The 19863-nt window shown below is 39.4% G+C and overlaps 2 protein-coding genes and 1 non-coding gene across 3 annotated transcripts; all 3 read left to right on the top strand.

Moving 5' to 3' along the window:
• LOC123619538 (U6atac minor spliceosomal RNA) lies at positions 1–120 on the top strand. The gene has a single exon (XR_006728190.1). It is a non-coding gene; the product is annotated as a U6atac minor spliceosomal RNA (small nuclear RNA).
• Positions 121–5931: 5811 nt separating this feature from the next.
• LOC105076341 (olfactory receptor 8S1-like) lies at positions 5932–6864 on the top strand. The gene has a single exon (XM_010964450.2). It carries the CDS (start codon positions 6040–6042, stop codon positions 6862–6864), a length of 825 nt encoding a protein of 274 aa, XP_010962752.2. The 5' UTR covers positions 5932–6039.
• Positions 6865–16229: 9365 nt separating this feature from the next.
• Positions 16230–17165, top strand: LOC105076342 (olfactory receptor 8S1-like). Its single transcript, XM_010964451.1, has one exon. The coding sequence runs from the start codon at positions 16230–16232 to the stop codon at positions 17163–17165; it is 936 nt and encodes a 311-aa protein (XP_010962753.1).
• Positions 17166–19863: the final 2698 nt, after the last annotated feature.

Raw genomic sequence — 19863 nt, 5'->3', positions numbered from 1 at the left:
GTGTAGGAAGGAAGATGTTAGCACTGTCCTGACAAGAATGAAAGAGGCCCTTGGGCCTATTCAGCAAATAGTATGGTTCAGGGATTGGTTCCTACTTCATGGCATGACCCATGATTTTATTACTGTTTTGTTATTTCTTCTAATGGACAATTAGCATATCTCTTTTTAGTTGTTTCTCTAAGGATAGCATATACATACTTTTTTTTTTAAGGATAGCATATACATTCTTAACTTGTCATTCTATTTAGTATTTAATATCTTATAGCTTAATAATTTACACCTGATCATTTACACTTTCTACTTCCTGTTTAACTTCACATCATTCAATGTACATTTCCAGTTTGCAGATACATAATTACAGCATTATATTTTGAAGACGGACATAAAAACAAAACCAGGAGTGATTAAAGTAGAACTGCTCTGGATTAGTTGGAGGATTAAGAAGTAACCTCATTCACCTAACCCTCCCTTTCTCCTACTCCCAGTAAGGCTACGTGAAACTGCTATCACTCAGTCATCTGTTTCCTTGGCAACTATACGGAAAGATTTCTTCTATCGCTCACAAACAGCATCAAGCCCAAAGATGCCAGAAAGGTTAAAGGCTCTTACCTTGTTTGTACGGCATATTTACCAAAGCAGTATAGTCAACAAGAAACATTTTCAAAACAACACAAAACTCAAACCAAACTGACCTCTATTACAAGGAGAAATGTTTGCTTCCTAACACTGAGATGTCTACTTGCTAACATGCAATCAAATACCAAGCAATGAGTTAAGATTGGATCTCTCTCAAAGGATGTCTCTCAAAGGATGAAATTGCAAAAATAATGCCTATTTCCACCTACAGGGGCTTACGTGGATGACAAGGAACATCTGTTATTTAGCATGAAGCCCCATCATCGGTCAGTACAAGTACACACAACAAAATGAGGAAGTGCTTGGTAAATAAATTTTGACTGACCATACATGACTTTGATTAAATTAATGGAGACGTGTCCTCTGCGTTTCTTAGTTGTAGGTAAATTTCATTAAATTTTGATAATGTTATCATTATCTAACTAACTAGATAAGAAATGTCATTATCTAACTAACATAGATAAGAAATCAAAAAAGTTGACTTTAGGCATTTTAATAACACATAGCAGAAATTTTTATACTAATTCATAGTATTCTTGAATTAGTAACTCTTTAACATACTATTTAGAAATTCATTATATGCTTGGACTATAGAAAACCTACAAAATCAAGGCCCAGTAATTTTCCTAGGGTGGGGTTATCTCTTCTCATTTAATCAATATAAAGGACATCTTTGCTGTATATAAAAAAAATTTATCTACAATCAAAAATGACCTGGAGCTCAATGATGTGTTATAGCTCAGAGTCCGTGAGAATTCCTAAAGGGCATTCTCAGCCCCACATGGTCATGAGGAAAATGTCCCTTTTCCAGCAGATTAATTTTTCAATCCCTTTTTTATTCTCCCCTTTTCATTCTCAACTAACCTAATAATAGCTTTTTGTAGACTTCAAATAATTGCCTCAAGTGAGAAATTTCAAATACTGTCTTAGAAAGAACGCTTGTGCCTCCTACGAGGTTTGAATTTCTAGTTAATTGGAAACTCTGAGGTTAGTCACTCCAGAGCTCAGCATCAGACTGAGACTTCAGGGGATACAGGGCAGTGGCCCAGCTTCCCTTGGGTGCCTGACCCAACCCATGGCTGCCTAAGCACAGATGGCCTTCTGATTGGTTCCGTTAAAGACTGATTTATTTAATCAATGCTCATAGAATAATATTCAGAGCCACAGAGGAAATAAATGAAAAGAAGGCACATCACTGCACTTGATATCATGTGAGAAGATTTTAAAGAAATATATGCCAGTTGTGCAGAATTTGAGCTTCTTTAGGGAGATTGTTTTTGTCTTTCCATATAGTGGTCTGCATTGCAGAATGAGACCACTCTAAGTTAAGATATAAAGAAGAATAATCCTGAATCAGTGACATTTCCAGTGCTTCTAGAGCTTGAACTTCTCGAATGCCCTGCACTCATTGACAGCAAAGAAAAAATCTGATATGTTGAGTGTCAAAGTCCTGTGACAGGTGCTCTTCTGGGGGACTTTACCACTGATGTGTCAGCCTGTGACACGAAAGACAGAAAACTCAGGAGCTGCTTCCCTCCAGAAAAAATCAAAAAATGGTAATATCTTCCTTGATTTTCTGATGTCCCCATATTTTTCTCCCTGGGAAGTTTTGTGTGTGCTTTAATCTGCTGGTTGTCCTCTCCTCCACTCCTATCCACTACCACTTTGTGATGCATTCCATTCATTCTAAAGTCAGAAGATCCCACTATACTGCATTCCCCCTGGGCTGGAATGGTAACTTCCCACTCCTTGGCATGCCACCTCCTCTCCTTGAACGGACCCCAGATATCTCTACTCTTCCAAAGATGCATCTGTTCCAGCTGCCCTGCAAAGTAAATCAGAAAGGTCTCTCATCCCTCCCTGTATAACACTGGGGACTGGGACACCTTACAACCTAGGCATAAATCCTCTCACTGCAGAAAGCTGGCACCCAGAATGAAATAAGGGTATCAGGGATAGATACTGGATTTCTGGAGCTAATTATTCCCCTAATTGGCCAGAATTCCTTTAGAGTGATGTCAGTAAACATATTCTGTAAGTTAAACAGATCTGGTTCCCACGGAGGCAGTATGAATAGTGCGAGGGAACACAGGAGTGGACAGCTAGGAGAATAATTACAAGTGGATGAATTTGTCTTTAGTCCCTTCATCCTTCCAGCACTGCTGTCTTTCTCTGTTGATCAAATTTCTCCCTCTTGCACCTAAAGTCTAAATATCGACCCTCAGTACTCGGGGTCCCTTTAGCCAGCGTGTAAGGGTAACATCCCACAGACACCATTAATGCATTTATTCATTTCAAAAATGTCTTTAAACCACCACTGTGATCAAGGCTTGTCTAGAACACCTCTAAAATCCCCTTTTCACAGCTTTTTCCCTTTGCTGTGATCTACTGCTCCATTGTTCACTTTCCACGATTTCTTCTGTTCTCACACTTATATAAATCTGACTCAGTGTCATAAGACTGTATGAAGTGAAGCCAATACTTTCTATTCCATAAGTAAATGAAAACTCAGGTTTATCCCCTAATGGCTTGATCTAGAATTGAATTGCAAGACTTTATACTAGTGTTTAAAGAAATCCATCACATCTGTGTGAGGTTCTCTAAGATGAGCAGGGTGGGTGGACTCCCTGCTCTGTGATACCGTGCAGATCACATGATACAGTTAACGTCTTCATACACACCAAATGTGGTTGTAGGATAAGAGAGAAAGAGGATTCTTCAGAAATACTATGCTGAAGAAATACAAGAGATTCCACAACTAATCTCACTTAATGTGAAAGCCTGACCTTGTCATGGCCACTGTAGTCAGGTGTCCCAGTGAGCCAAAGTGGAAAAAAAGAAGCAATTTTCAGGGTAGCTTTAAAAATCCAAATAATTAAAATACATAAAAACATCAAAGCTCCACAAAAGAAATAAGTTCAACTTATTATTTTAATTTGCTTTTATAAACATCATGAAAAAGTTTTGCTTTCAATAGCATTTACAAATTTATCCATGCAGGATCCTCAGCAGTAAATCCTCCAGCGGCTTATGCTTCTGCATCACTACATCAAAGTCCTGGAGGCACAGAAAAGTGAACATTACCCTGTTTGTGCAGGCCCACGGGTAACTTAGATTTGGGTAAGATGAGCTCAAGCTTAAATTGATGGGCTTGTTAATGTGATCAGAATTTAAGCTTCTTTTGATTATTTAATTTGGGGTCATAGATCATTTGCAAGGATAGAATGGCCAGAAACAGGTATTCTGAAAAAAAACAGTTTTAAGATTATTTTGTAGTTGGCTTTATTCCTTTGATAACTATGTAAGTTTAAAAAGCTAAAGATCTAATCTGTTCTTAGAAACAATAATTAGTACATACATGTAAACTACAAAAATGTGCAGTATACTTTATATATGTATTTACATGCAATATAATGTGTACGTGCAGTCCAACTATAATAGTTCTACCTAATACAACCAAAAAAGGAGGGGAAAAAATTTTGTAAGTTCAGAAGTCTACTTTGAGTCAGATAGCAGAGTGTCAAACAGAAGCAGAAGACTGGTAAGTTAGTTGAAAATGTCCAAGTCATGCAGTAGTTTTCATAAATAGGACATGACCTACTTTGTAGAACTATAAATTAGGATTCAAAATTATTCTAGGTATAGTATCCCTTCTCATATGTGCTGCTCACCATCCTGGTCCTCTTGGACACCTAAATGAGACTGAGGATAAAAGATATGATTAAGAGAAAACTATAGTGATATTTCACTCTGACCCTTATAGAACAATGAAAGAATAATGCATCCACACCAAAACTATAAGGAGCTTCTTACATGATGGCAAAAGGCCTGTGCATTCTTTAAAAGAAAAATAATGAGATCTCATCAGAGAGTCTGCAGTGACATAAGATAACGTGATCCATGTAGATAGTAGCATCCTTGAAATTCAGCAGCAGCAGCCCAGTGCATCCTGGGTAGGTAGCATGGCACCACTGATGGACAGCAACGTCAGCAACACTTCTGCCAGGCTTCAGTGCTATTGGAAACAGTGAAGTGAAAGAAGGAGATTGTGATTGGAGTTGTCAAGAGCTCTTGTCTGAGGCACAGGTGAGATGTCATGTGGGAAGTTTCAGAATCATCTGAAAGGCCTAATCTGAAGCTAACACAGAACGGGCAGAAAGGAAGTCAAAGAAATGGTGAGTTATGGTTGTTGTTGTTAGATGGGGGTCCGTGTTCTCAAGGAGTTCACAGTCTAGAGGGAAAACTGAGATACATGCTTAACATTAAATGAGAATAAAAGCAAATTTCAGACTATGACATGATGCAAGGAACCCAGTGTTTGGATAGAGAGCTGTGGATTTAGAGGAGAGAGCAGTCAACACATACTTCACAAGAGGGAAGCTGAGGCTGGAAGACCCGTGAGAATTTGGATTAGCTGAATTAAGAAAGAGGACTTTTGAAGTAGAAAACACTGTGAGCACACTCACAGAATAATATAAACCTATCTGGTATCAGAGGCAAACTAAATGATTGAAAGATTAAGGAAAAATGAAGGACTCCAACTGTAAGCATAGGAAAAACAGTCTATAATGCTGTGCACCAAGCAGAGAACTGATTTAGAAAATAACAGTTGAATTTATTTCCTGGCTCAAACACTGTTTCTCAACATGACACTACAAAATCTCCATGAATATCAGTTTTCCCATGAGTAAAATGGACATGAGTACCTGCCAAAATAAATCATAAATGCCCAGGGGGAACAACTTGAAACAGTGATCTAAAAAAGACCCTACATGCAAAAACCTTACTAAAAATTAATATACTGTTAACCTTAAAAGCTATTGGGTGACTATGAAAAAAGAAATAATAATTGAGAAATGTGGAGCTGAGAGAAGGTTTAGAACAACTTTTGAAGATATGTGCTATAATGTTTTTCAAATCTGAATGATTATAAGAATTTCTAAACTATAAGAAGAATCCAGCTGAAATTACATATCATCCATCTATGCGTAGATAAGCCAGATACATTCATTTTTCCAATTAAATCCCCATGGAAAAGGTGTAGGACTCTCTGAAGTGTGTGAAGACTATAACCCAAGATCAATAATAACAAAACAAGATAAAATTTCTAAATTTCTACTGACATCAGTGAGGATAACTTTGAATTATTATAATAATTCAAGCATCCAGGACCCAGCATCCAGGATGACCAGGGAGGGATGATTAGAAGTGATGATGAACTGAAGGAGAGAGGAACAGCCACAGGTGATCTCATTGCTCTGTTGTACTCCACAGACAGACCCTCCACAAGTGGCCTTGAGGAACCACAGCACCATCACCGAGTTTATTCTCACTGGGCTGTCTGATGACCCCCACATCGAGGCTCTGCTCTTTGTGCTCTTCCTGGTGTTTTATATCCTGACCATGATGGGGAACCTGACGATGATGCTGGTGATCAGGGCTGACTCCCACCTCCACAAGCCCATGTACTTCTTTCTGAGTCATCTATCATTCGTGGACCTCTATTTATCTTGTGTCGTTGTGCCTAAGCTACTGAAGGACCTCCTGTCTGAGCAGAAAACCATCTCGGTAGAAGGTTGTCTGGCCCAGATCTTCTTCGTGTTCCTCGGTCCAGGGAATGAAGCTTATCTGCTCTCTGCCATGGCCTATGACCGCTATGCCGCCATCTGCCACCCGCTGGTCTATGGCCAAGTGATGAGCCACCAGCTCTGTGTGAGGCTGGTGGTGATCTCGTGGGGTCTGGCCTCTCTCAATGCAGTCATCATTGAGCTTTTGGCTATTAACCTGGACTTCTGTGATGCTCAAACCATACACCACTACATGTGTGAGCTGCCCTCCCTCTTCCCTCTGTCTTGCTCTGATATCTCCATCAGTATCAGTATCTTGTCCTTATCCACTATATTCCTTGGGTTTGGAAACTTCCTCCCAATCTTCTTCTCCTATGTCCGTATTATACTCAACATCCTGAGCATCAGCTCCACCGCAGGCAGAAGCAAGGCCTTCTCCACCTGCTCCTCCCACCTCGTTGCGGTGATCCTGTTCTTCGGCTCAGGGATGCTTCGCTATCTCATGCCTCCCTCTGGTTCCTCCCTTAATTTACTCTTCTCCATACAGTACAGTGTGATCACACCCCTGCTGAATCCCCTCATCTACAGCCTCAAAAACAAGGAGGTAAAGACAGCTGTGAAAAGGACACTGGGGAAATATTTGCAATATTTCAGGTGGTGAACTAAGTCACATTTACTCAGTATAATTGCGAGAATTATATTCCCTGAATTTAATGCAGATTTGCTGAGTGTGAATTCAGCCTTCTTGGTAATTCAGCTGCTCTCACACTCCGCTTGGAAGATACAAGCTTCTACTGATGGTGTTACATCTCCCTACAGTGAGGCCATCACAAATAAATCGGTCTTCAAGACCTCTTAACTAAAAACAACAACAACAACAACAACAACAACAACAAAAACCCCACAAAGATGGAGATCGAGTTTTATAAATTTTGACAAAAAATAAAGTTGAACTAAGGAAATAATTTTTCTGGTGGGTCACAACAAAATTTCTACATTCTTTGGGTACACCTATCTATTGAACTCTGTGTTCCTTGTTCCCTGACTGCTGCTCTTACTGCTCCTGTGCACTTGCCTCCACATTTTGCAGAGTCTGAACTGAGCCTCTGTTGTTTTCTCAGTGGATGCCTCAACCCTGTGTGCAGCCAACAGACCCAGGAGAGGCTTCTTAGAAGAGGTATTTTACCGGGAACTAAACCGTATTCCTTCCTTCCTTTAGGCCTGAAGGAAGCCCTGAACTGACTACATAGATGACCTAAACAACCATTCCTGGGGTCAACACAGGAGCAGTCTTTTCTTACAAATCACTGCAGCTGTTACCAAATTAAGAGGCTTATAATAATGACATCACTTCTAATAACACTTTAAAATTCTTACAATTTGCTCATAGAATAGCAAATAATGTCCCCTAACTCAACAATCACCTTCATTTACACTCTAACACATACTGAAAGACTTTTAAAACAAGTTAAAACTTTATTTCCCATGTAGATCTAAGTAGATAGGAGACAATTTCCTGAGTTTCTCTTGGACTTAGAATGGCACGGGAGGACAGAAGAAGATTTCAGTGTTTCCGCTAGAGGTGTTGGATATTACCTTATAGTGAGAGCGCTAGTGACCAGCGAAGTGTACCATGAGTGGAATAAGGAGTTGAATCAGAGGATTCAGCGTGGTCAGTATTGCCAACAACTGGATGAGGAAGATTAAAGACACAGATTGCCAGCAGGGAGTGAGACATACCTAAGGCCAAGAAGGGATGGGTCCTTTGTGGAGCAGGAGGCTGGTAGAGGACTAAGGAAGCCACTGATGTGAAGTAGATGTCCCGTCACAAACACCACAGTGGGTGCCGGCACAAAGCATAACATTACCTGTGACAACAGACATGAAGATGAAAATGTGAGTATCTTTAAACCATGTATGACTGAGGAATTATGAAATTTCACTGAGCTCGTAATTAAGTGACTGGAATAAGTTTCTGCATCAGACTTAACTGGTAGCTTATCAATATTGTACTGTAACTTAAAAATTTGCTAAGAGGGTAGATCTTATGTTAAATGTTCTTATCACAATAAAATAAAATAAAGAAGGCTGGATGAAACTTTTGAAGTTGATGAATATGTTTATGGCATTGATTGTCATGATGGCTTCACAAGGGTACACTTATCTCCAAACTCATGAAGTTGTATACATTAAATATGTATGACCTTTTTTTATGTCGGTCATACCTCAATAAAGTGATATTTTTAAGAAAGGATTGTTTATGTCACCAGAGGGAATGAAACCATCCCATTATATGTTAAATCTAAATTTGGCAGTGGAGATTTTAGGCAAATTCACATTTATTTAGATGGACTTGTCAGTAATTTGTCTTGAGAACTGGTTTGAGCTAATTAATCCTGGGCCATCTACCCCCACCGACCAGTTCCTCATGCTATAAAATAGTCTCTCATTCCAGAAATACGTATAAGAAATACCAGTGGCAGCAGTGGTGGGGTGGAAGCCAGATATCAGGGTGCTGAGTAAGTAGGAAGATATAAAATAAAACAGTTAATTTAGATCACACTGTCAAGGAATTTAGTATTAAAAAGAATGAAAGCAAGAAAAAAAAAGAATGAAAGAGGAAAGTAACAATAGATGGTGTCAAGATGAGAAATTTTGTTTCATTTTTTTAATTGAAGTATATTTGATTTTCAGTGGTGTGTTAGTTTTGGGTGTACATCAAAGTGATTCGATTATACGTATACAAATTTTTTTCATATTCTTTTCCATTATGGTTATTACAAGATATTTCATATACTTTCCGGTGCTAAATTTTTGATTTTTTAATAAAAAGATCTGACCATATTTATGTATAAAGAGGGAGAAGTATGAGACTGGTTAAGTCTAATCTCCACTCCTAGACTTGTCATTTGTGACCGAGGGACTGGATTGTTTATACCCAGGTAATGGGCTGATCGGAGAACGGAGGTTGGGCTACTACAATTCAGGTGCACTTAAGCCCAGAAGGTGGGAAGTCATCCCTAAACTCCTTTTTCTCCTTCACTGTTTGGATCTACCAGCTGTTCTTGTTCCTCCTCCCATTCACACTGCACTTGGTGTTGGGTTCAGTATAAACATTTTTCCATAGGTATTAATATGCTATTTCATCCCATCTTTTAAAATAAAATCATTATCCTTTCTCATCTCTGTTGTCCTCGGCCTTATCTCTCTTTTATCTTTAAACTCATGCTCATCTCTTCATAACATACTGATTCACCAACTAGGACTGTCAAGGTACAAAGATGAATGAAGACACAGCTTCTGCTTTCAGGCAGACTGTCTAGTGGAAATAACAGATATGTAAACAGGTAACTGTGTCATAATTGTGGGATTTTTATTTCAGGCTATGTACAAGATGCTTCTAGAGATCAGAAGATGGATACTTAATGCAATCTTGGTGTGGAACATCAGTAGAAATTTATGTAAATCAATGGACTTATTACTAAGGGATATTCCCTGAAGCGGTGCCTCCAGGTCCTTGAGTCTTTATCATCAGTAACTGATGCAGTTTGACAGTATTGATGATCCTTTTCTTTCTCTGGTGACTCTGGTTTTGGATCCTCTAAATGTCACTCCTGGATCCAAAGACAACCCCACCTCAGTCTATTTGCAGTTTCCCCTTCCTTACTATCTCTATAAGCGATACTATTCCACAATTCTGTCCTTGGGAAGCTTCCTTTTCCGTACAGTCTTTCTTGGGATCAGTCTATTCACCACCATGGTTTTAATGACCACTTATATGGTTATGACTCTCTAATCTGTATCTTTTGTCCAAACTAACCTCCTGACCGTAGACCCACACATCCTACCACATGTGACACATATATCTCAAGTGCAGCATATACAAAATAGAGTATGTTTATTCGTACCTTTACATAACAAATATTAAAATACCTACTATGAACCAAGGACTCCATGAAACCTATTCTCCATTATGTCATTCTCATACATTTTTCTCATTGATAAGAGTATAAAATTCTCATAGTCCTGTTGGTTGCGCCTGACTGGCGGCATAAATGAAATTATGAATATCACAAAAACTTACTGCTTGAAAACCATGCTTTGCCTCCAACTGTCTCATCTTCTACGTCACTTTTATTATTTTCATTTAAAATGAAGGGCTAAACCAGATCAAATGTTTTCAAACATATTTCAGCCTTGAATATATTATTTTTTATCTTACATACAAACATAAACAAACAAAAGGACTGTTCTGGATCAGCTGGCGGCTTGAAAAGTTCTAGTGCCACTCACATATGCCCCTCTCTTCCCAGACGACCAAGAAGGCGACACGAAATCACTACTGGTCAACCAGTAAGACGGGTCTGTCTCTCACTCACTCATGTCAAGTCCTAAATGGCCAGAAATGATAACGACTCTTACCTTATTTATACTCATGTTTTCAGATGCAATGCCAGTAAAAGATCAATATTTCCCCAACCCCACAAAAATCATACAAAATTGGCTTTTACTACAAAAGGTAACGTTTGCTTTCTAGAATTAAAATATTTATTTGTTGACGTGCCGTCAGACAGGAAGCAGTCATCTGAGTCTGGATTTAACCTCTCTCAAAGGATGACCGTTAAAGACAATGCCTGCTTTCACCTAGGAGGACTTAAGAGGATGAGCAAGAGCACATCCCGTTCTGGAACCTCTCACATCTCTCTCAGTGCCTGGCACTCACTCTTTACTGAAGAAATGGAGACTAAATAAATGTTTTATTGATGTTTGCATCACGTGGGCTAATTTGAGTAAATCTCCTGTGTTTGTTACATACACATAAATTGCATTAGAGTGTTGGTGACTCTTTTGCCTCAAATAAGGAATAAAAATTTTTGACTTTAGACATTTTATAATCCCATTATAGGATTTATTTAAAATAACTGATTATATACTTGAATCATTACTCTTTAACAAACTCTTTTAAAGTTTCACTATATGCTTACAATGGAAACTCTTAAAGCTCAATAATTTTCTCAAGGTAAGAGTTATCTCCTCTTGTTTAGTTGTTATAATAGACAATCCTGTTGTGAAAATAAGGAAAACTCAAATGTACACTCAAAAAAGACCTGGAGATCAGCACTGTGTCATAGCTCAGCTCCCGTGACAATTCCTTAAGAGCATTCTCAGCTCCATGTTGCCTGAGGAAACTGTCCATTTCTCAGCAAATAAATATTTCTTTAAATCTCTGTATTATTCTCCCTTTCTCCTTTTCTTAGCGCCACCCCAAGCCTAATAAGAATTCTCTTCTAGGTTTTAAATAATTGCCTTACTTCAGAAACTCCAAATACTGCTCTAGAGAGAATCTCTTGTGCCTCCTACTAAGTGCAACCTTCTGGTTAACTGGAAACTGTGTACTTAGTGAGTCCAGAGCTTGGCTTCAGGCTGGGACTTCAGAGAATACAGAGCAGTGGCCCCGCTGCCCCTGGGTGCCCAACGCAGCCCACAGCTGCCTAAGAAAATCACCTCCTGATTGGTTCCATTAGAGTGATTTCCTAAAACCATGCTCTTAAAAGAGTGTTCAGAACCACAGAGGAGACAAAGAGAAGGCACATTACTGCACCTGAGATCATGCGAGAAGCTTTTCACAAAATATTTGCCTGCTGTACAAGTTTTGGGGAAACTGTCCTTGCCTTTCTATACTGGATCCTGAGTTCCAGCATGACCCCACTCTAGGCTTAGTTATTCAGGGGAATATCCTGATACTGCGGCATACCCAGTGCTTCCAGGGCTTGAGCTATTCGAACGTCCTAAATTAGTTGATGGCAAAGAGAAAAAGCTACCTACTCTGTAAAGGGTCAGACTCCTGTGACAGACGTTCTCTTGCAGGGAGACTTTACCTATGACTTGCCTAACCATGATGGCAAGGATGGAACATATGGAGCTGCCTCTTCCCAGAAGAGCCAGGAGAATGGTAATGTCGTCTCTGATTTTCTGGTATTCCACCTATTTTTCCACCTGTAAAGTTCTGTGTGTGTTTTAATTCTGCTGTTTATTCTCTCCCCCACCTCCACCTCCTGCCACTTCATGATCCATTCCATTAGTCCTAAAGCAGGAGGCTCCTGATCCACCCATTCCTCAACCCTAAACTATCCTACTCCTCGGCAGATCATCTCTCCTGGATGAGACTCTGACATCTGTTTCTCCAAATGGTGCATTTATACAACTGCTTTGGACACCTTCTCAGAAAGGTCTTTCTTCCCTCCCTGCTTAACAGCTGAGGAAAATGACACTTTAAAATATGAACATAAATCCTCTTGCTTTAGGATTGCAAAAGATTGCAAAAAGCCAAAGCCTGGAATTGAAATGCGGACATCAGAGATAGATATTGCACTGTTTTGAGGTACTTATTTATCTGCTTGCTCAGTACTCCAGTTAGAAGAACTGCAGTAGATTTTTTTTCTGTTATTAACATCACCCTCATATCTAGTAACCATGGAGACACTGTGCCTAGTGTGAAGGAGCACAGGAGGGGACAGCTCTGACAATCATTTCGAGTGGATGAAGCTTGCCTTTGGTCCTTCCTGCCTCCGGAGCTGATATTCTTCTCCCAAGTTCAGATTCCTCCCCCTGCACCTAGGGTCTGACTGTTACCCCTCAACCCACTCAAGTCACTCTGTCCAGCCTGACCCTCCACACACACCCTTCACTCATTTCTTTATTCCAGAAACATTTTTAAGCAGTCAATGTAAGCAAGGCTCTTTGACAGACACCTAAAGAACCTCTTTATTTTATGCTCTCAAATAGCTGATCCTTGAGTGAGATCAGGTAACTAACATATCTCCATCAGTTCCTTTTAACTTTGGGCTTAATCCTAAATCAGTGAAATAAACCTGTGATTTTCTGTATTAACAGCTGAATTAGAGAAGATATTGAATTTAATGAACCTCCTGAAAACCATAAATTCATAAACATACCCAATAACCTGCTTCATCTCTTTGTAGGAGAAATTGATCCAGGCGTGTCATGGATATGAAGTGTCTGTTGGTAAAATGGTGACAAGGGTGCTTATCTAAAACACTTCTGAAATCCTCATTTTACATCTCCTGCCCCTCCATGATCAACCTCCCTGTCTTTCCCTTTAGTCTTTTCCTGCTCTCACCCAATATTGTAAATCTGGCATCAGTCTTTTATACAGTAGGATTCAATGAAGCCAACATCTTTCCTTCCTAAGAGTGACCGCAAGTGTGACTTATTTTTATGCTTAAAAATGCTTTTATGCTTATGATCTAGAATTCAAATGAAAAGCATTGTCCCTGGTCATGAAAGAAACCTTGGGCATCAGTCTGAGGTGTTATCTAGGAATGGTGAGGGAGAGGGAGGTTCCTTTCTTAGTGATAACTTGAAAATTACACGCAGAGAAGTAGCTGCCGCCTTCATTCATATAAAGTGTGGATGTTGGACAGGACAGAACATGATTCTCTGCAAATACTACAGTTCTTAAGGCCAGGTTCTTAATATGAGAGCTTGAAGCCCCTGTGGACACTGTGGCCAGGTCCCCCTTTGTGAGTGAAAGTGGAGGAATGGAAGCAATTTTCAAGATAGCCGTATCAATAAATATTTTGAAATATCTAAATTTTGGGAAAGACTGGCTTCTGTTCGTCATTTCACTTTGCTGGTAGAGATTCAAGATACTGCTTTCAACAGCATTGACACTTGTATCCATGCAGGATCCTCAAAAGTAATTTCTCCAGCTGGTTCTGCTTCACCAACAGAAGATCAAAGGTAACCTCCTGAAGACACACAAAGGTGAACATTGCCCTGTTTTTCCTGGCACATAGGTTTGTTAAAGAAATCAGAATTTAAGCTTCACTTGATATAAGTTCTCTTGATATAAGCTTCTCTTGATATAAGTTCTTTTGATATGTTTGTTAAAGAAATCAGAATTTAAGCTTCTCTTGATGTAAGTTCTTGATATAAGTTCCATCTCTTGATGATAGATTGTTGGCAAGCTGTATAGGTCAGAAACAGAGCTCTCTGAATCAGCAAGACGGTATAATTTTGTGAGGACAGAAGCCTCTCATGGGATCAGATTGTGGACTGATGGACAAAAACAGAATACTGGCCAATTAGCCCCAAAATGTCCAAGTGAGGCAGGAACCATCACATAAGACAGTGACTTACCACAAAGTCCTAGAAATTAGGGTTCAAAGTGATTCTTAGTATCGGCACTAATATAAACTACTCACCAGTGATCCTCTTGGACACAAAGCTGATACCTAGAGTAAGAGGGTGAAAAAGAAGTTTAAAAGAAAACTGTAAGAATCTTTTCACTCTGACCCTCCTGGGGCAACAGAGTATCCATACCATGAATGCAAGAGCTTCTTGTAATGGTGGCAAATGTGCTAGTGGATTATACAAAAAAGAGAGGGCATCAAAGGATGTTGCAAGGACATGAGACAGCACATTCAGCAGCAGTAGCCCCTATGCAACATAGGCAGGCAGCATGGCATCGCTGGTGGACAATAACATCAGTAACGTTTCTGCCAGGCAGTAGTACAACTGGGGCCACTGGAATGAAGGGATGAGACTTTGCTTAGAGGAGTCAGGAGGGCTTGTCTGAGGCACAAATGAGATGCCATAGAGAGATCATTCCAAGATAATCTAAGAGGAATTTGAGAGGTGATCAGAAGCTCATGGGTGGGGACAGAGTGGATGGGGACAGAGCCAGAGAAATGCTGATTTATCATTGTTGTTGTTAAGTTATAGCCCTTATTATCAAGGAACTCACAATCCAGGGAGGAAAACCAAGATGTATATTTAACATGAGAAAAGAAACAGAATTTAGACTATGACATAAGGCAGCTGAGACCAAGGGGTCCAGTGATTTCAACAGAGAGCTGTGGGTTAAAGGGTAGAGCAGGCAAGACAGGCTCTAAGGAAATAAGTCGGTTTATAGGGCACATTGGAAGGGCCAGGAGAATTTGAATCAGTGGAATTAGGAGGACATTTGAAAGAAGAAGAATAGAAATAGACCTTTCTGTATTGAAAGCAGCCAAAATGGCTAAAAGGTTAAGGGGCAGATGAGGAAGTGCTCTTAATGTCAGAGTAAGAAAAGTGTTCCTTATTCCTGGGGACTAAGCCTAGATATTGGGCTGATAATGTTAGAACATAATGTGGTTTATTTCCTGTTTCTTCTACTTGTCAACATGACATTGCCAAATATTCTTTAGTAGCAGACTTCTCCTGGGTAAATGGGGATAAAATTCCCTGTCCCAAGGATAATAATTCCCTGTCAAAACTCACAGCATTGCCTTGAAACAATTAAGATAATTAATAAAGTTCTCTGTATTTAATACAATCCTATTAAACTGAAATGTGCTATTTATGAAGGACGGAGCAGGGCACATCATGACTTTCATTGGCCCCAGGCACTTATGCCACTGTAGTCCCCTCCTTGATAAAATATATTAAAATTTATGCTTTATGATCACAGTTATAGAGAGAAATAGAATCCAGGCTGCATTTTTTTCCTTCTGATCTTTAAAAAAACAAAACAAAACATTTCCATCAGCCGTAAAAGAATTGTGGCCCTTGGCACTGTACCTACTGCTCCAACTGGATGTCAATCCTATTAAGATTTTGAACAACAACAAAAAAATATGATTGGGAAACTGAAGAGAGAAGAGAAGGTTTAGATTTGTGCTAGAACTTGTGCTAGAAATTTTAGAATTTCTAAAGGATAGGAAGGACGGAGTGAAATCTAAATACTGTGAAGGTAGAGGTAAGCCAGAGATACTCATTTTCCCAGTAAATGCCTATGGAAGAAGAATGGGATTCTCTGAAGTATGTGAAGACTGGGACCCAAGATCAGTGACCACAAAACAGGATGAAAACACTGAGATACAGTTAGGGCAGCTTTGAGATGTCTGAGTGCAGAGTCTAAGCAGAGCAGGGAAGGATGTGTGAGAAGAGGGGTGAAGCTCTGGAGGAGACAGACGCTCTCATCCCTCTTTCTATTTCACTCCAAAGAAAGGTCCTCCACAAATGGCCTTGAGGAACCACAGCACCATCACTGAGTTTATTCTCACTGGGCTGTCTGATGACCCCCACATCGAGGCTCTGCTCTTTGTGCTCTTCCTGGGGATCTACCTCCTGACCATGATGGGGAACCTGATGATGCTGCTGGTGATCAGGACTGACTCCCACCTCCACACGCCCATGTACTTCTTCTTAAGTAACCTCTCATTCCTAGACCTCTGCTTCTCTTCTGTCACTGTGCCCAAGCTACTGAAGGACCTCCTGTCTGAGAAGAAAACCATCCCTGTTGAGGGCTGCCTGACTCAAGTCTTCTTTGTGTTTATCACTGCAGGGACCGAAGCCTTTCTGCTCTCAGTGATGGCCTATGACCGCTATGTCGCCATCTGCCATCCACTGTTTTATAGCCAAGTGATGAGCAGCCAGTTCTGCATAAAGCTTGTACTGGCCTCCTGGGGTCTGGCCTCTTTCAATTCAGTCATCATTGTGCTTTTGGCTATTAACCTGGACTTTTGTGAGGCTCAAATCATACACCACTACACATGTGAACTGCCCTCCCTCTTCCCTCTGTCTTGCTCTGATATCTCTGTCAGTATTGACATCTTGATCTGCTTAATCTTACTGCATGGTTTTGGAACGTTCCTCCCAGTCTTCTTCTCTTATGTTCGCATTGTCTCCACCATCCTGAGCATCAGCTCCACTACAGGCAGAAGCAAGGCCTTCTCCACCTGCTCCTCCCATCTCATTGCGGTGATCCTGTTCTTTGGCTCAGGTTTTGTTCGCTATCTCATGCCTTCCTCTGGTTCCTCCCTGGATTTGCTCTCCTCCTTGCAGTATAGTGCGGTCACACCCATGCTGAACCCCCTCATCTACAGCCTCAAGAACATGGAGGTGAAGGCAGCTGTGAAAAGGGTGTGGGAGAAATACCTGCAATATTTTAGGTAGTGAACAAGGACACAGAATAAGAGCAAATGAGTTTGTGTTGCCAAGTGCTTGGACTTAAGGTAGAATTCTAGACCACTAACTTTAAGGGAGCCCTGTACCACCCTCTCCCTGGCTATCTTGAGAATGAAAAATAAAATACAAGAAATTATATCTTGTTTATGGCTGTAGATCTGTGCTCTATTTTTCCTCCTACTCTCTCACACCACCACCTCCACTTTCTTTCTGGAACTCAGACGTTTTGCATTTCCTGAATTAATCATTTATGTATCTTGTCACTCATTTTTTGTCTTATTGATTGACTTTGGTAAAGATTTTATTCAATTTGTTGTTCTCTGTGGTATTTAATTTTATTTATTCTTTATAATGTTAAAGTTTTAAATACATATTTATAAGTTTAAACCTTAAGAACAAAATATGTTGGCACCTCCCATGAAAGATTATAGATTTATTTTACTTTAACAAACTCTCTCTTCTCTCTGCCACGTCCCTTCCTCCCTTTTTTTCTACCTTCTGTAATTTTTTTCCTGGTAATCTTCCACAAATTATTCTATTTACATTTTGTGACATTCAAATCAAGTATATTATGGATTTTAATTATAATTTCTATGGTCATTTGGGCTCATTCTAATTTGAGCTTATTTGATATTCACTGGTATTCCTTTAATAGCACGTTCCTCCGTTTTTTCTTTTCCACAGTAGAGCATAATGGTTAGATGCATAGTCTTACACGGCCAGTTGCCTGTATTCCTACCCTCACTGCCTGATAAGCTTTATGACGCTGGTAAATTACTTCATTTCTCTGTCTCAGTTTCCTAGGTGTAAAATTGGGGTAATAACAGTGCCTACGTTACAGAGGTATTGTGAGAATTAAATGAAATGAACACACAGAGCCCTGGAACACGAATACTCACCACCTGAGTGTTACTCATCAGTTATTCATGAGTTCTTTATTTCATTCTGCTTTTATTTTTTTGTAATGTGCACTTATCCAGATTTTTTTAAGAAATAGACATTATGAAATATTCTAAGACCTCGTATATCTGTGAACCTCTTTATTTTGACCTACATATGAATAAAAGGTGGCCTAATTGTAGAATTTGGGGATTCTTATCTTTTTACCTCTGTATAGATTATACGTTGTCATATTGTAGCTAATATTCTTCGGAAGAGTAAAGGTAGCAGGACATTTTTGTCACAAACAAAAGAAAGAAAACAAAATAGTGCCAAGAGAGCACAAAAACTTTTTTTTAAGTTTTAAAAATGATAACATCACAGAAAAATTCAAGAAGCACATATTATAACAATAACAGAAATATAAATTCATCAAATAAAAGGAAAAGACTTTAAGAGTGGGTCAAAAAAGTTACATGATATATATACACAATAAAGACTTCAAACAAAGTGACTCATGAAGGTTGACAGTTTTTTTAGTTGTTCAAAGATCTATTTATTTATTTATAATGGAGGTACTGGGGATTGAACCCAGGACCTCTTGCATGCTAAGCAAGCACTCAACCACTGAGCTATACCCTCTCCCACAAAAATATTTTAAAATAAATACAACTACAAAAATTTTTCATTTATTATGCAATATAAAAAGAGGTGAAACTGACATCAAAAACATAAAAGGGGAAAGTGAAAGGGTAGAGATTTTGCATGTAATTGAAGTTAAGTTGTTATCAGCCCAGATGAAACTCTTATGAGATGTCTAAGTTTCACAGTAACCACAAAGCAAAAACCTACAGTATATACACAAAAGTTAAAGAGAAGGGAATCAAAACGTATCGATATAGAAAATCATCAGGTCACAAAAGAAGACAGCAAGAGAGGAGGAAAGAACAAAGAAACTACAAATAGCATTAGCAATTCCTTGCCTATCAATAATTACTCTGTATGTAAACGGATTGAATTCTCCAACAAGAGGCATAGAGTGGCAGAATGGATTTAAAAAAAAAAAGATAAATAAGTTCTGGAGATCTAATGAACAGCAATGTGAATATAGTTAATCATAGTGTGTTACATACTTGAGATTTACTAAGAGGGTGGTTCTTAACTGTTTTCACCACAGAAAAAAAAATGAGTGTGGGAAGAGACAGGAAATAGGAGAGAGAATCCCTTGCTCATCTCTGGCCCAATATATCGCTCTGTGTGTGGTATCAGTGGTTAGGGAAGAGAATTCGGTGAGCGTTTCAGAAGAGTCAGGCTTTTCTGCTTAACTCTGATTTCTTATACTAGATCCAACTCAAGTGGTTGGAATTAATTAATTTAGGTGTCAGTTCCCTCTACCCAGAAAGTATCCATCAACCCCCAAAAGGAAGGAGTACCATAGGGAGGCTAAGATAACATGATTAGCAATGGTGAGATTTCTCCTGTGTCCACCATTCCTAAGCCTTGGACTGGCCTCTGGTCCCATTCAGATTGGTCCCTAGAGAGTACATGAAAAAAGAACAAAGAGGTGGACTTGGGCAGGAAAATGTACATAGCTGAACAAACATGTCAAAAACCTGTTCTCTCCCCGACCATTGTAAAATTATTTGGAATCCAGAAAAATGGTAACCCTTTGAAAATTCTCCCACAAAATATGGTACAACGACCACAAACTAAAAATGGCAGGAAAAACTGTGTAGGTTTAAGTAGTGAGAGGTCACCTTGAGTTTCCCTTAGCCTTAGAATGACATAGGAAGGCAGTGACTGTACT

Source organism: Camelus bactrianus, chromosome 12, assembly GCF_048773025.1.
Source record: "Camelus bactrianus isolate YW-2024 breed Bactrian camel chromosome 12, ASM4877302v1, whole genome shotgun sequence".
NCBI lineage: Eukaryota > Metazoa > Chordata > Mammalia > Artiodactyla > Camelidae > Camelus > Camelus bactrianus.
The sequence above is the reverse complement of the archived record's forward strand: the minus strand, read 5'-3'. Positions and strand labels throughout refer to the sequence as shown.

Excerpts from the sequence above, each read along its gene's own strand:
- LOC105076341 (XM_010964450.2), top strand. The coding sequence starts at position 6,040 with ATGATGGGGAACCTGACGATGATGCTGGTGATCAGGGCTGACTCCCAC.
- LOC105076342 (XM_010964451.1), top strand. The coding sequence starts at position 16,230 with ATGGCCTTGAGGAACCACAGCACCATCACTGAGTTTATTCTCACTGGG.